The sequence below is a fragment of the Schistocerca americana genome, chromosome 2 (genome assembly GCF_021461395.2).
Source record: "Schistocerca americana isolate TAMUIC-IGC-003095 chromosome 2, iqSchAmer2.1, whole genome shotgun sequence".
Lineage (NCBI taxonomy): Eukaryota > Metazoa > Arthropoda > Insecta > Orthoptera > Acrididae > Schistocerca > Schistocerca americana.
Genome location: NC_060120.1, coordinates 711599492 through 711616949, shown reverse-complemented (window position 1 = coordinate 711616949; position 17458 = coordinate 711599492). Strand labels below are relative to the sequence as shown.

General features: G+C 45.6%; 1 protein-coding gene across 1 annotated transcript in view; it reads right to left on the bottom strand.

Moving 5' to 3' along the window:
- The window catches only part of LOC124594367 (serine protease nudel), a 184126-nt gene that overhangs the window by 125185 nt on the left and 41483 nt on the right, over positions 1-17458 (bottom strand). Inside the window, exons 5-6 of the mRNA XM_047132735.1 lie at positions 13322-13732; positions 3063-3382 (exon numbers count right to left, since the gene is read on the bottom strand). Coding sequence (XP_046988691.1) covers positions 3063-3382; positions 13322-13732 — 731 coding nt within the window. The remainder of the gene's footprint in view (positions 1-3062; positions 3383-13321; positions 13733-17458) is intronic.

Below are 17458 nucleotides of genomic sequence, written 5' to 3'. Positions count from 1 at the left end.
AGAATCTGTGCCCAACTGAGGAGATGGTCCAGCTGATATATGGCCAACTGTACTTGCTCCAACGGCGGGGTAAGGAGGTGTCCTTCTGCTGGGTACCTGGTCATGTAGGAATATGGGGCAATGAACAGGCCGATTGGGTTGCCAAGGACTCCTGCAGAGAGCAAGATGTGGTCCAGTGTCCTATTCCCTTGCAGTCTGTCATTTCTGCACTCCACAAGAAGTGCATGGAGTTGTGGGAGGAAGAATGGCTGGCGGTGACAGACATTTTAACAGACTGCATTTCATACCGCGATGCAAGGGCAGAAGCACACGTTGATGGGGATCTGCCCTGTGTTTTAGCTAATGATGAGATGTGTGTATCAAAGGTTTTAAAGTTTTGTGATGTGTCTGGACTCTGGCCTAAACTTTTAGGCTGGAGGGTTTAGTGTATTGGAGAGTGGCCGGCTCCTCCCTTTTTTCCTTGCGGTCAGCCAGCCACTTCCATCTGCTAAATTGTTTTACCTCCCTCTGCCACTTTCTTCCTGTGTTGTCCATGTTTTACTGCTGACGGCATGCTTCGTCACACGCTTCGGTGCGGGTAGGCACATATTTTTCCAAGCTTGTTACCTGTGTTTTAGTTCTGTTTTATCTTACTGTTCTGAGTATTTTCTTGACACCCGTCTCAATCTGTACTGAGCGGGCGCTGGAGACCTTGCCGTCGTGCGCCCATACAACCCTTTCAATCTCTCTCCATCACTACCGAGAGTCTGCATTCTTACAGTGGCACTTCTGTTCGTTAATTCTGAAACTCGGTATGTTGTTCTTTGTTGTTGTTGTGGTTTTCAGTCCTGAGACTGGTTTGATGCAGCTCTCCATGCTACTCTATCCTGTGTAAGCTTCTTCATCTCCCAGTACTTACTGCAACCTACATCCTTCTGAATCTGCTTAGTGTATTCATCTCTTGGTCTCCCTCTACGATTTTTACTCTCAAACCCTGCCCTACAGTACTAAATTGGTAATCCCTTGATGCCTCGGAACATGTCCTACCAACCGATCCCGTCTTCTAGTCAAGTTGTGCCACAAACTCCTCTTCTCCCCAATTCTATTCAGTACCTCCTCATTAGTTATGTGAACTACCCATCTAATCTTCAGCATTCTTCTGTAGCACCACATTTCGAAAGCTTCTATTCTCTTCTTGTCTACACTATTAATCGTCCATGTTTCACTTCCATACATGGCTACACTCCATACAAATACTTTCAGAAACGACTTCCTGGCACTTAAATCAATACTCGATGTTAACAAATTTCTCCTCTTCAGAAACACTTTCCTTGCCATTGCCAGTATACATTTTATATCCTCTCTACTTAGACCATCATCAGTTATTTTGCTCGCCAAATAGCAAAACTCCTTTACTACTTTAAGTGTCTCATTTCCTAATGTAATTCCCTCAGCATCACCCGACGTAATTCGACTACATTCCATTATCATCGTTTTGCTTTTGTTGATGTTCATCTTATACCCTCCTTTCAAGACACTGTCCATTCTGTTCAACTGCTCTTCCAAGTCCTTTGCTATCTCTAATAGAATTACAATGTCATATGCGAACCTCAAAGTTTTTATTTCTTCTCCATGGATTTTAATACCTACTCCGAACTTTTCTTTTGTTTCCTTTACTGCTTGCTCAATATACAGACTGAATAGCATCGGGGAGAGACTACAGCCCTGTCTCACTCCCTTCCCAACCACTGCTTCCCTTTGATGCCCCTCGACTCTTATAACTGCCATCTGGTTTCTGTACAAATTGTAAATAACTTTTCGCTCCCTGTATTTTACCCCTGACACCTTCAGAATTTGAAAGAATGTATTCCAGTCAACATTGTCAAAAGCTTTCTCTAAGTCTACAAATGCTAGAAACGTAGGTTTGCCTTTCCTTAATCTAGCTTCGAAGATAAGTCGTAGGCTCAGTATTGCCTCACGTGTTCCAACATTTCTACGGAATCCAAACTGATCTTCCCTGAGGTCGCCTTCTACCAATTTTTCCATTCGTCTGTAAAGAATTCGCGTTAGTATTTTGCAGCTGTGACTGATAGTTCGGAGATTTTAAGATCTGTCAACACCTGCTTTCTTTGGGATTGGAATTATTATATTTTTCTTGAAGTCTGAGGGTATTTCGCCTGTCTCGTACATCTTGCTCACCAGATGGTAGAGTTTTGTCAGGACTGGCTCTCCCAAGGCTGTCAGTAGTTCTAACGGAATATTGTCTACTCTCGGGGCCTTGTTGCGACTCAGGTCTTTCAGTGCTTTGTCAAACTCTTCACGCGGTATCGTATATCCCATTTCATCTTCATCTACATTCTTTTCCATTTCCATAATATTGTCCTAAAGTACATCACCCTCGTATAGACCCTCTATATACTCCTTCCACCTTTCTGCTTTCCCTTTTTTGCTTAGAACTGCGTTTCCATCTGAGCTCTTGATATTCATACAAGTGGTTCTCTTTTCTCCAAAGGTCTCTTAAATTTTCCTGTGGGCAATATCTATCTTACCCCTAGTGAGATAAGCCTCTACATCCTTACATTTGTTCTCTAGCCATCTCTGCTTAGCCATTTTGCACTTCCTGTCGATCTAATTTTTGAGATGTTTGTATTCCTTTTTGCCTGCTCCATTTACTGCATTTTTGTATTTTCTCCTTCCATCAGTTAAATTCAGCATCTCTTCTGTTAGGCATGGATTTCAACTAGCCCTCGTCTTTTTACTTACTTGATCCTCTGCTGCCATCACTATTTCATCCCTCAAAGCTACCCATTCTTCTTCTAGTGTATGTCTTTCCCCCATTCCTGTCAATTGTTCCCTTGTGCTCTCCCTGAAACTCTGGACAACCTCTGGTTCTTTCAGTTTATCCAGTTCCCATCTCCTTAAATTTCCACCTTTCTGCAGTTTCTCGGTAGACCGCCAAAAATACTTATTTTCAAAAAATTTCTGTCTCAGTATAGGTTACCTATCGCATCGGGAAAACCTGTGCAGGAGCTGCGTAAGAAATGAACATAGGGTGTAAGAGGGGAGAGGGCTGTGCTACTCACGGTCGGGCCCGTGCTCGCGCGTGGCGCCCCAGCCGACGACGGTGCAGGAGGTGCCGGGCAGCGGCCAGCCGGCGGCGTGGGCGTGGGCGTGGCCGAGGGCGTGGGCGGGCGCGGGCGGCCGCGGCAGGCAGGCGGGCCGCACCCAGCGGCTGAGGCGCAGCGCGGGCTCGAGCCGCAGCAGCGACAGGTCGCTGGTCATGGTGCGGCGCGCGTACCGCGGGTGCACCACCACCGCCGACACGCGCGCCGTCTGCTCGTGCGGCGAGAACGAGAAGCGCCGCAGCATGCCCGCCTGCACCTCGTAGAAGTGCCGCTCGTAGCTGCAACGATCCGTAACACTTCAGCACCAGTCCTATTCTCTATAGGAATGTACAATGAGTACAAAATAGCCTGGCCAGCAGCTTCGCAGATGGCGTGGCAGAGATCGTGGGGCGAGGGGCAACTACAGTGGTCGGGGTTCCATTGTGAACGAACATTGGGAGGCTGGTGTGGGGCGTTTAGATGGCTGAAGCCTATGCACAAAGTTATACACTGAAGAGCCAAAGAAATTGGTACACCTGCCTAATATCGCGTAGGGCTCCCGCGAACACGCAGAAGTGACGCAACACGACGTGGCATGGACTCGACTAATGTCTGAAGTAGTGCTTGTAATGGTACTTGAATTACGTAACCATTACGATACCTCACCTCAACCTCTCGATACCAGCAATATTCTACTGTGTGTCTGTAAAATAGTTAACATATTTCTGTGACAACATTCAGATTTGATTTCATTAATGTAGAGGTACTTCGATATGTATATATTGCAATGATATTATTCTTGTGTGTATTCTTTCTTTTGTCACTATGATCTTTGACGTACTTGTAACTCAGATTTTTGGGCGCGTAAGCGGTTATTAGAGATTCAAGCATTGGTCGTCATGTTAAAAAGACGCAAATTATAGTCAATTTATTAAACGTGAACTTTATCAGTGAGGAAGATATTTTCAAGTATGTTTTATATTGTGAAGTGGTGTTTTGCAACGAGTTACGTGATATTGCAACAAAAGCAATAAAAAAAAAGAAGTGTAACTTAAATTCGGAGTGCTGATTACTTTTTTACATCACCATTGTCCTAACTTGCAAAAGTTTCATCTTCAAGAATGATTTATGAAACACATCTATAACACTTTTGAATATCGCAGAATAACACGTAGACCTCTTTGCATCCGAGCTTGGAATCATCAATACCTAGATTTTCGACGATTGAGCCATGAGTTCACAACGAGACCAGCGTGGGAAACACGAAAAGATGAGTGCCTAGTTTATCCATTATTTCAAGAAATGACTTTATTAACTGTGCTCTAATGACACCTGCCACATAATATAACATTGTTGTTGCCCGAAAATGCAATACTTAGCTGCGTGAGCAACACTACAATCATAATTAATTCTTGACCTTTGTTGTGGTAGGGTTGTTAGATGCTGGAGGGAATTGATGCCATGAATCCTACAGGGCTGTCCATAAATGCGTAAGAGCACGAGATCTTTTCTGAACAGTAAGTTGCAAGCCATACCAGATATGTTCGAAAATGTTCGTGTCTGGGGAGTTTGGTGGACAGCGGAAGTGTTTAAACTCAGAAAAGTGTTCCTGGAGCCACTCTGTAGCAATTCTGGACCTGTGGGGTGTCCTGCTTGAGTTGCCCTTGGAATGCACAATGGACATGAATGGATGCACGTGATCAGGCAGGACACTTACTTACGTACTACCTGTCAGTCGTGTCTAGACGTACCAGGGGTCCCATATCACTCCAACTGCACTCGCCTTACGCCATTACAGAGCCTCCACCAGCTTCAACAGAACCTTACTGAAATGCAGGACTCATGAACTCAGGGGGTTGTCTCCATACCCATACATGTTCATCCGCTCGATACAGTTTGAAACAAGACTCGTCCAACCAGGCAACATGTTTCCAGTCATCAACAATCCAATGTCGGTATTGATGGGCCCAGGCGAGGCGTAAAGCTTTGTGTCGTGCAGTCATCAAGGGTACATGAGTGAGCCCATATCAATGATGTTTCGTTGAATGGTTCGCATGCTGACACTTTTTGCTTGCCCAGCACTGAAATCTGCACCAATTTGCACACCGGTTGCACTTCTGTCACGTTGAACGATTCTCTTCAGTCGTCGTTGGTCCCGTTCTTGCAGGATATTTTTCCGGCCGCAGCGATGTCGGAGATTTGATGTTTTACCGGATTCCTGATATTCACGGTAGACCCGTGAAATAGTCGTACGGGAAAATCCCCACTTCATCGCTACCTCGAAGATCCTGTGTTCCATCGCTCATGCGCCGACTATAACACCACGTTCAAGCTCACTTAAATCTTGATAAACTGGCATTGTAACAGCAGTAACTGATCTAACAACAGCGCGAGACACTTGTTGACTTATATAGGCGCTGCCGACCTCAGCGCCGTATTCTGCCTGTTTACATATCTCTGTATTTGAATACGCATGCCTATACCAGTTTCTTTGGCGCTTCAGTGTACCTTACATGTACGCTACAGCTAGTGAGTTTGCAAACGATCCTATTAGCAGGTTATGTCAGTATCTATCTTCTATTTGTACATAAATTAAAATTACTCGCTGCATTTTCTGTCTGTATGTTCAAGCTAATATCAAGATTTACTGTACGGATTTTCATATGTTTTTTTTCTAATATATTCAGTCACTCATGAAGAGGGTTTCTAGGCGGAGTAGGTAGCTGTAACGCCTGCAGGCTACACAGCCAGTTTGGTGCGAGCTAACGCTACTGGGAGTCTAGTGAGAGCCGCCACCAACTTCCTAAGCGACCTATGACAAAGGACGTATCAGGTTTTGAGCTTACAGAACAGATTTTTTCATATACGGTAAATGTTTAAGCGGGCTGAAGGGAAATGGTTGAGAAGTTCAGACCTAAAATGCAGCTCGCGCCGGAATGACGCTGGAGTTGGGCTGTTAGGTGGTGGCCATAGCTTCTGCCAAACTGGCAATGCAGTCAGGTGGACCAGAGGGCCCATTAGCGGAACTCCTGTCATTTCTAACAAATGTAACGCCAAACACCAGTTAAATATGGAAAAAATAATATTCGAGCTTCCTGAGCGCTCTCCTGCCATTTGTTGCTTACATCTTTTAAGTTATATGAGAATGATTACATTCAGTTACCTAACATTGTACTCGAAATTTTAATCTTAACTTTACGCTGTGGCCCCTAAATAAAATTATTGCTATGCCTGTCAAAGCCTCTGGTCGTAAATACTTAACGCTCCAAGTGCAAAGCCAGGGTTGCTTGCCAATTTACGCTAAAGGTAAGAAGATCAATGTATTCATCTCTTGTCACTTTGTCGCTTTACCCATTTACATATTTACTTACTTATTTATTCTTCATAATTACAGCCTATTACCTGAAAAGCTAATATAGGCTGTACAAATCACATTTCCTTAGATAGTAATAAATTATGTATTAATTATTTATTTCTGCTTCTAATAATTATATATATATGTACATATACGGGGTGGTCCATTGATAGTGACCGGGCCAAATATCTCACGAAATAAGCGACAAACAAAAAAACTACAAAAAGCGAATCTCGTCTAGCTTGAAGGGGGAAACCAGATGGCGCTATGGTTGGCCCGCTAGATGGCGCTGCCATAGGTCAAACGGATATCAACTGAGTTTTTTTAAATAGGAACCCCCATTTTTATTACATATTCGTGTAGTACGTAAAGAAATATGAATGTTTTAGTTGGACCACTTTTTTCGCTTTGTGACGGATGGCGCTGTAATAGTCACAAACATATGGCTCACAATTTTAGACGAACAGTTGGTAACAGGATGGTTTTAATTAGCGTAGGTACGTTTGAACATTTTATTTCGGTTGTTACAATGTGATACATGTACCTGTGTGAACTTATCATTTCTGAGAACGCATGGTGTTACAGCGTGATTACCTGCAAATACCACATTAATGCAATAAATGCTCAAAATGATGTCCGTCAAACTCAATGCATTTGACTATACGTGTAACGACATTCCTCTCAACAGCGAGTGGTTCACCTTCCGTAATGTTCGCACATGCATTGACAATGCGCTGACGCATGTTGTCAGGCGTTGTCGGTGGTTCACGATAGCAAATATCCTTCAACTTTCCCCACAGAAGTCCGGGGACGTCAGATCCGGTGAATGTGCGGGCCATGGTATGGTGCTTCGACGACGAAGCCACCTGTCATGAAATATGCTATTCAATACCGCTTCAACCGCACGCGAGCTATGTGCCGGACATCCATCATGTTGGAAGTACATCGCCATTCTGTCATGCAGTGAAACATCTTGTAGTAACATCGGTAGAACATTACGTAGGAAATCAGCATATACTGCACCATTTAGATTGCCATCGATAAAATGGGGGCCAATTATCCTTCCTCCCATAATGCCGCACCTTACATTAACCCGCCAAGGTCGCTGATGTTCCACTTGTCGCAGCCATCGTGGATTTTCCGTTGCCCAATAGTGCATATTCTGTCCGTTTACGTTACCGCTGTTGGTGAATGACGCTTCGTCGCTAAATAGAACGCGTGCAAAAAATCTGTCATCGTCCCGTAATTTCTCTTGTGCCCAGTGGCAGAACTGTACACGACGTTCGAAGTCGGCACCATATAATTCCTGGTGCAGAGAAATATGGTACGGGTGCAATCGATGTTGATGTAGCATTCTCAACACCGACATTTATGAGATACCTGAATCTCGCGCAATTTGTCTGCTACTGATGTGCGGATTAGCCGCGACAGCAGCTAAAACACCTACTTGGGCATCATCATTTGTTGCAGGTCGTGGTTGACGTTTCACATGTGGCTGAACACTTCCTGTTTCCTTAAATAATGTAACTATCCGGCGAACGATCCGGGCGCTTGGATGATGTCGTCTAGGATACCGAGCAGCATAAATATCACACGCCCGTTGGGCATTTTGATCACAATAGCCATACATCAACACGATATCGACGTTTTCCGCAATAGTAAACGGTCCATTTTAACAAGGGTAATGTATCACGAAGCAAATACCGTCCGCACTGGCGGAATGTTACGTGATACCACGTACTTAAACGTTTGTGACTATTACAGCAGCATCTATCACAAAGGGAAAAAAATGGTCCAACTAAAACATTCATATTTCTGTACGTACTACACGAATATGTAATTAAAAATTGGGATTTCTATTTTAACAAACGCAGTTGATATCCGTTTGACCCATGGCAGCGCCATCTAGTGAGCCAACCATAGCGCCATCTGGTTTCCCCCTTCAAGCTAGACGAGTTTCGTTCTTTGTAGTTTTTTCGTTTGATTCTCATTTCGTGAGATGTTTGGCCCGGTCACTATCAATGGACCACCGTGTATATATACTTTAACAACTACAAAACTACGTTAAACATTTAACCAATTACCAGCTACTATCTACTACAAATAATAAAGAATTTGTTATCTTTTTGTTCATGTATATTGGTGCATTTCACTTGGATGTGGTTGTCTCTGCTACTGGATCCGCCATCACACTATCCCGGTCAACAGCCATAGTCTGCTGGATTCCTCGGGCGTCGGGCAGTACCTCAGCAGCGTTTCCACAATTGGAAGTAGTTCACCCATCACTGTTACTTCCTAAGGTCCACGTTTCCATTATCTCTTGCACCAATGCAATGTAGATTCTTTTGACAATATTTAACTCGGTGGTCGCCGATATCAGACTTCGGTGTCTAGCCTGGACGGTAGCATGATGACTTATGGTCGAATGCTTCGTGAAGTCTTCCTTGACCTTCCTGGATACTGCGGCTGCAATATCGTCCGAGATGCGCCAGGTCCACTCACTCCTTAGTGCTGCTTTGGGATCCGATATCCGTAATGCCTGACGTCTATTACCCGCCGCATCTTCATAGAGCGTGAAATCCCACAATGTGTGCACTGGTGTGCCACAGTGGCGCAGGCGCAGCTGTCATTCATCTGTTTTCTGATTTTGTACAGACACGTGGCATAAGGGCCATGACCAGTCGGGTAACGCGTCAGTCCACTGGATGAGTTAAGGAATCTCGTTTTTAATCTCTCATTGATGTTAAGGAGAAATTCGTATGTTCTCCTGTTTGTGACTGAAGTGTCCCATTCATTTTGCCACAGTTGCAATATGCGATCTTTTATTGCCTTTTTGGAATTTGGCTCAGTTCCAAGCGCCCTTCGTACTTTCATTTGATTACCTTTCTTTAACCAGTGGAAGGCTCCCCTTTTCCTAATTTCCAAGTCCAGTGGGCATATTCCTAGAGTTACTAACAAAGCATCATCCGGGGTAGTGCAGAAGGCACCCGCTAAGATCAGTAGAACGCCTCGTTGAACTCTTCTCACTACTGAGGTTGGCTTCATCAGCTGCAATCCATGAGCCCAAACGCTCGCACCATGTCCTACGACTGATGCCGATATAGATTGGTGGTATACTCTGTGTTCAAAGGAAGCCGAAATTGCCTTTTTGCAATGGTTATAATTTTATTCAACAGGTTTGCACCTTTCCTACTTGCTACCTCCATATGATGTGGAAAGTTACGACGTTCGTCCAGAGATACCGTTAGATATCTCGTTACTACATTTCTCCCTAACGTTACAACATTTATTTTAATGTTTCCTATTGAGCAGCCGCCACTGTTAACACTAGGCTTCTGGGCTAACACTAGGCTTCTGGGATTTGGTCAGGTGTACTGGGCTTGGAACAAATCCACTTGGCGGGTTACTGTTGATGACCAGTGTGCCATTCAGCCTGGATATGGCTTTCAGGCAGTGTCAGCACATCTCACAAGGTGAATGCTAGATTGGTACCCGTGGCCCACATCAGGTACAGGATTTTCAAACATTTAGAGAACGTTTGCATTTTTTCAAATGGACAACACTGCACTCCACAGACACTTAGTTTACACATATTCCCTATCGTGAAGGGAGGGTGGAGTTGTGGTGTGGTAACAGGGTGGCTATGGATGCGAGACATAGGTAAAAGAAAAGGAAGAAATCGGTTTGCCGCTTTCTGTGCTTTGACTTTTGTCTCCTTAGTCAACATTACGTAACTTGCCTTTTATATTTAAAAGTGAAACTGAGTGCGTAAGTTGAAGCTGAACGGAATCACCTTAAGTCGGGGATTAGCCAGAAACCTGACAAGTTTTAAATAAATTGCCTTCAGCTGAAATTAGTAGTAGGTTTTTTTCAAGATTCCCCTTTAATGCAGGCCTGACCAACAATTGCGCACCCAGAGCGTGCTGGTACTCCGCGAGCGCAGTAGTCTGCCGAGTGCTGCAGCTTCACCACCACTGCACTACTCCGAGCAGTGTTTGAAACACAGTGCAGCTACTTTTAAGAGGCAAATGCTACAGCACAACTTTATAAGAAAGAGTTTGTCACATGCGTCTGTTTTCAACTTTGCCTTTTTCTGCCAAAACGATAATTTGTATTGCTGATTAAATAAATACGTTAAATATGCTAATACAGTGAGCAGGACTACAAAAGGCATTACATACAGGCATTTAACATTATATTTTGATGTTTATAAACTTATACACATTTAGGTATTAGAATTTTTAATGTATCTGAACTATGGCTTGTGATGCAATCAAACGCATATTGCTTGCGGAATAAAATTTTTTAAAAGTCTTGTAAATTCCTGAACTGGAAAAACAGATCGTGGAGATGGGTGCTCCATCGTACGTTCATCACCTCTTGTCGGAAGTAATGAGGTACATTAGTAGTGAAAAGCGAAAGGGGCCTCACAAATACATCGAAATTCGTCTTCAGTCATATTATGTCTTGGAATCTCTTAGAGAACTCGTAATGAAATATCTCAACCACTGAAACGTATTCATTCATGTCTGATCCACAAATAAGTGCCTTGAATTATGGGAAATGTTTCACATTACGAACGTGAAAATGATTTTTTTTTCAGGATTAATTTTTGTTTTATAGCATCAGTCTTGTCCACCACGTATGTTACCAAATGATCCTTCCCTTGCGTTAAGACACTTAATGCAATGAAATAATTTGAGATGCCAGTAACTAAAGATTTTGCCGCCACTCTGCTTGCTCTGAACTCAATTTTATTCCGCAGTGGTCGCCTTCAATTCAGCCAGCATTCACCATCGTTCGCCAGAAAAAAAGCGCATCATATCAGCTTTCTTGCTGGTGTTGCAATGACGTTCCAATAAATGTTATTCCAGCTTATAATAGTGTGATAGTGCATTAAGTCCTTTTCTCAGCCTCTAAACGATGTGAAAAGTAAGACAATTACCATTTGACATTGAGTGATTGGCTTCTCCATTTTTCCTTCTTAGAACAAGTTCGTAGACGCCATGGTTCTCCTAATACAGAACGTAAGTTTAATTTAAAGCAAGTAGTACTGTCAGCAGACTGCTTGGCGTCTGACAAGTCGACTGTCCAGCTGTTGCGGCGTCTGCCTGCAGCAGCGTACATCGGACTCTTCCTCCTCCCCCTTCCCCCCCGCCCACTCCTCCGCAGTTGCGCTCGGAGCGCTAGGCAGGAGCGCGGGTGGAACCCTTGTACTCGCGGAGCGCTATTTGGTCAGGCCTGCTTTAAAACAATAGTAGATTTCATAATGGAGAGCAGTGTTTGGTGCAAAAATTCTAGAGAGAGGTAATAACGTCTGTGCACTAGGAACGTTCAAACACAAACTGCAGGGATGGATTCCTGGCTGGAAATGGAGGAAAGAAGATCCTATGAACATTTGTCCAGAAGTGCATCGTTACCACGGTAGATGGTGCTAATGAACGAAAGTTCCTCTGACCAGATACCGTCTGTTCCTTGGGTGTTGCAGGATGTATGAGTATGCAGTGTACTGTAAGCAGCAGAACAGTCCAGTATTCATGTCGGGAACAAGCCGAGATAGTGTCTGTGTGCGGTCAAGCAGATGGAAACGGTCGAGAGTCAGCATGGCTATAGAAAAACAAGTACCCTCACAGATATCGACCACATCACACAACATTTGGAGCCTTTTTGGGAGTTTGTGTGATCATGGTTCCTTTCAGATAGACGAACATACAGGGAGACGGTGGACTGTGCGTTCACCAGATCTGGAGGACCTGGTTCTACAGGAAACTGAGAGGAACACTAGTACGAACTCTAGCAAGTGGTCCGACAACATGGCGTAAGTCAAAGTACGATTATATGTATCCTGCATGACAACTACTACGATCCCTATCACCTGCAACAAGAGCAAGGATTATCAACAGCGGGTTTCCCCCTACAGGAAGGATTTTGTCAATAGTTTTTGCACCAGACCATCGCAATTAAGGGATTTGTGTCACCAGTCCTGTTTACCGACGAAGCAACCTTTAACAGAACTGGCATTATAAATCTGCATTATCGTCATCTGTAGGCTACAGACAGTCCTCGGGGAACGGTTGCCGCATCTCATTGACATGAGTTAGCATCAGCGTGTGGGCAGGGATTCACGGTGACCATACGCTTGGACCGGTTATTATTCCGCAACTCCTCGACAGAGGAACGTACCTGGTCTTCCTGCAGAATATTCTGCCTGGGCTGCTTGAGAATGTGCCTTTGGCAACACGAAAGATTGAGTGGTTTCTGCACGACTGAGCACCAGCCCGCTTTCACAGTACAGTACACCTAGACAACATCTTCCCCGGATGTCAGACAGGATGCAGTTGCCCTGTGGCATGGTCTGCTAGATCACTGGACTTAAACCCCCTTGATGCTTACCTCTTGGGGCATTTGAAAAGTACCGTGTATGCTGAACCAGATCATGATGTGCAGACCCTTCAATAGCTCACGACACCTGCCACGCTATTCGCAGAGAGGCTGGAACGTACGAAAGAGTGCTGCAGTCCATGATGCAATATGCGAACGTGTGCACTGCTTCCCACGTAGGCCACGTTGAACGTCTGTTGTGACGTGGATGTCATGCAGCTCTGTACTGTGTTCTGGGACGATTTGTTGTCGTCGCACGCACACTCTCTATTTCTCGACACGTGTTCCAGTCAGCAATCCGACCCCTACAACCTGTCGGTTTTATTAACGTTCATCCTGTATGTGTAGATTATAATAGCTATGCAGGAATCGAAATACTTGTGCTCTGATACGCGAGTGTGGAGAGATGCATGTAACCAGCCTTTGCACTAAGACTGCATAGTGAGCGGGCGACAGTAGTTGCTGTGGCTTTGCAATGGTGAGGAGAGCAGCTGCAACTGACCTGTCGACGCAGTGTGCGGCGGAAAGCGCCCAGGCGGGGTGTATGAGCGTGGCGCCGCAGTGGAAGCTGCCGTCGCGGTACACGGCCAGCGCCCAGGGCCAGGCGCGCGGCCGACTCGGCGTGCCGCCCACCACGCGAGCCTCCTCCTCCTCCTCCCCCTCCCCCTCCAGGTAGGCGCTCTCGTCCTCCGGACCCTCCTTATCCCTCTCCACACCGTCGCCGTCAAGCCGGCGCGAGCCGCAGGCGGGCGGCGGGCACGTGACGTAGGTGGCCACGGAGTGGACGCCCATGCACAGATGGCGCACCACTGCGCCCGACGGCGACGTCGACGACGGTACCAGGAACAGCGGACGCCGCTCGCCGCCCTCTCTCGCCCCCTCCGGCAGGTTCAGTAGCAGCACGTCAGGATTGCTGTTCGTGGCAAAGAAAAGCACTGCGTTTCACGTCCGACATCGTGGAGACGTGACAGAGCACAGCATTGCCTTTGCTGTCAGACTTCATTAATGTTAAATACACTGAAGCACCGAGGAAAGTGGTACAGGCGTGCGTATTCAAATACAGAGATATGTAAACAGGCAGAATACGGCGCTGCGGTCGGCGACGCCTATACAGGGTGTTACAAAAAGGTAAGGCCAAACTTTCAGGAAACATTCCTCACACACGAAGAAAGAGAATATGTTATGTGGACATGTGTCCGGAAACGCTTACTTTCCATGTTAGAGCTCATTTTATTACTTCTCTTCAAATCACATAAATCACGGAATGGAAACACACAGCAACAGAACGTATCAGCGTGACTTCATTTTGATACAGGAAATGTTCAAAATGTCCTCCGATAGCGAGGATACATGCATCCACCCTCCGTCGCATGGAATCCCTGATGCAACCCTGGAGAATGGCGTATTGTATCACAGCCGTCCACAATACGAGCACGAAAATTGATTGGTTGTTTTGGGGAAAGAGACCAGACAGCTAGGTCATCGGTCTCATCGGATTAGGGAAGGATGGGGAAGGAAGTCGGCCGTGCCCTTTGAAAGGATCCATCCCGGCATTTGCCTGGAGCGATTTAGGGAAATCACGGAAAACCTAAATCAGGATGGCCGGACGCGGGATTGAACCGTCGTCCTCCCGCGAGCACGAAGAGTCTCTAAATTTGGTACAGGGGTTGCGTAGACAAGAGCTTTCAAATGACCCCATAAATGAAAGTCAAGAGGGTTGAGGTCAGGAGAGTGTGGAGGCCATGGAATTGGTCCGCCTCTACCAATCCATCGGTCACCGAATCTGTTGTTGAGAAGCGTACGAACACTTCGACTGAAATGTGCGGGAGCTCCATCGTGCATCAACCACATGTTGTGTCGTACTTGTAAAGGCACATGTTCTAGCAGCACAGGTAGAGTATCCCGTATGAAATCCTGATAACGTGCTCCATTGAGCGTAGGTGGATGAACATGGGGCCCAATCAAGACATCACCAACAATGCCTGCCCAAACGTTCTCAGAAAATCTGTGTTGATGACGTGTTTGCACAACTGCATGCGGATTCTCGTCGGCCCACACATGTTGATTGTGAAAATTAACAATTTGATCACGTTGGAATGAAGCCATACTGACGAAACTAAAATGAGCTCTAACATGGAAATTAAGCGTTTCCGGACGCATGTCCACATAACATATTTTCTTTATTTGTGTGTGAGGAATGTTTCCTGAAAGTTTGTCCGTACCTTTTTGTAACACCCTGTATAAGGCAACAAGTGTCTGGCGCACTTGTTGGATCGGTTACTGCTGAGTGAGTTTGAACGTGGTGTTACAGTCGGCGCACAAGCGATGGGACACAGGATCTCCGAGGTAGCAAATGCTCAAATGTGTGTGAAATCTTATGGGACTTAAATGCGAAGGTCATCAGTCCCTAAGCGTACACACTACTTAACCTAAATTATCCTAAGGACAAACACACACACCCATGCCCGAGGGAGGACTCCATCCTCCGCCGGGGCTAGCCGCACACTCCGAGGTAGCGATGCAGTGGAGATTTTCCCATACGACCACCATTTCACGAATGCACCGTGAACATCAAGAATCCGGTAAAACATCAAATCTCTGACATTTCTGCGGCTGTAAAAAGATTCTGCAAGAAGGGGACCATCGACGACTGAAGAGAATCGTTCAACATGACAGAAGTGCGACCCTTCCGCAAATTGCTGCAGATTTCAATGCTGATCCATCAACAAGTGTCATCGTGCGAACCGTTCAACGAAACTTCATCGATATGGGCTTTTGGAGCCGATGGCCCACTCGTGTAACCTTGATGACTGCTCGAGGCATAGCTTTACGCCTCGCCTGCGCCCATCAACACTGACATTGGACTGTTGATGACTGGAAACATGTTGCCTGGTCGAACGAGTCTCGTTTCAAACTGATCGAGCGGATGGAGGTGTACGAGTATTGAGACAACCTCATGAATCCATGGATTCTGTCTGTCAGCAGGGGACTGTTCAAGTTGGTGGAGGCTCTGTGATGGTGTGGGGCGTGTGCAGTTGGAGCGATATGGGACCCCTGACACGTCTAGATACGACTCTGATAGGTGACAGGTACGTAAGCATCTTGATCACCTGCATCTACTCATGTCCATTGAGAATTCCGACGGACTTTGGCAATTCCAGCAGGACGATGCTACACCCCACACTTCTAGAATAGCTACAGAGTGAGTCCAGGAACACACTTCCACTGGCCACCAACTCCCCAAACATGAACATTACTGAGCATATCTGGGATGCCTTGCAACGTGCTGTTCAGAAGAGATCTCCATCCCCTAGTATTCTCACGGATTTATGGACAGCCCTGCAAGATTCATGGTGTCAGTTCCCTCCAGCACTACATTAGTCGAGCCATGCCATGTCGTGTTGCGGCACTACTGCGTGTTCGCGGGAGCCCTACACGATATTAGGCAGGTGTACCGGTTTCTTTGGATCTTCCGTGTGTAAATTAACGCACATTACTTACCTCAGTTAGGTGCATTATCGAGGTGTAAGACCATCTGATGAAAAATATCTGTACGTCTATCAGCGGACATTCATGTGGGGTGTATCAACGTTTCTACTTTATAATGGTTCGAGTTCTGCTGGGAACACTTTCAACGAGGTGTCTGAATGTCTGTCGAGGACTGGCAGCCCATTCTTCCTCTAGAGCCAACCAGAGAAACTAGTAATGTTGACGCAAGGTTCTGGAGAGAAGTCGATGTTCTAACTTACTCCAAAGGTATCCCGTTGGGTTCAGGTCGGGACTCTGGCAGGACAGTCCATGTCAATAATGTTATTGTCCACAAACCATTGCCTTATACGTGCTCCTTCGTGACAGGCTGCATCGTCATATTGACACGATCTGTCACCTTTCGAACTGTTCCTCTATTGTACGCAATAGACAATGCTGTAAAATGTGTCATTTAGCGTCTTCGTAAGTGCAACACAGGAACCACACTCTAAACACGTAAAGCACTGCCATGCTTGACAGAAGCCGATTAAGACAAGATACAGGCTGCCGAAACGAGATTCTTAAGAACCGTAAAAGGATGAACGCTTTCAAATAATTCAAACGAAGAAATGAGGAAATAACTAGGAACAAAAGCTCTTTGGAAGAAAAGTTGTAAACTACCTAAACGACTAGAGAAAGCATGTTGATAGAACGTCAAAAGAGAGGCTCGTAAAAAGAGTGTTGTGCTATAGGCCTAAGGGAAGAAGATATCTTGGAAGACCAAGGAGACGGTGGTAAGATACACTGAGGCGCCAAGGAAACTGGTACAGGCACGCGTATACAAATATAGAGATATGTAAACAGGCAGAATACGGCGCTGCGATCGGCAATGCCTATATAAGACAAGTATCTGAAGCAATTCTTAGATTGGTTACTACTGCTACGAGGGTTGACTGAGAAGTAATGCCTCCACCTTCGTAACTCTTCAACAGTTGGCAGCATTTGTATGCAGCAGGTACTGGCTTGTTCCGTAGCCTCTGCTCTACAGCTCCAGTTGGCGGGAAGCCATAGCACTGAACGATTGTGTCGTTACAGTGAAAGTATGGAACCCTGCGCAGACGGTCGGTCAAAGTGATTTAAGCCAGAACGTGTCACCCCAAAGGAGATTCAT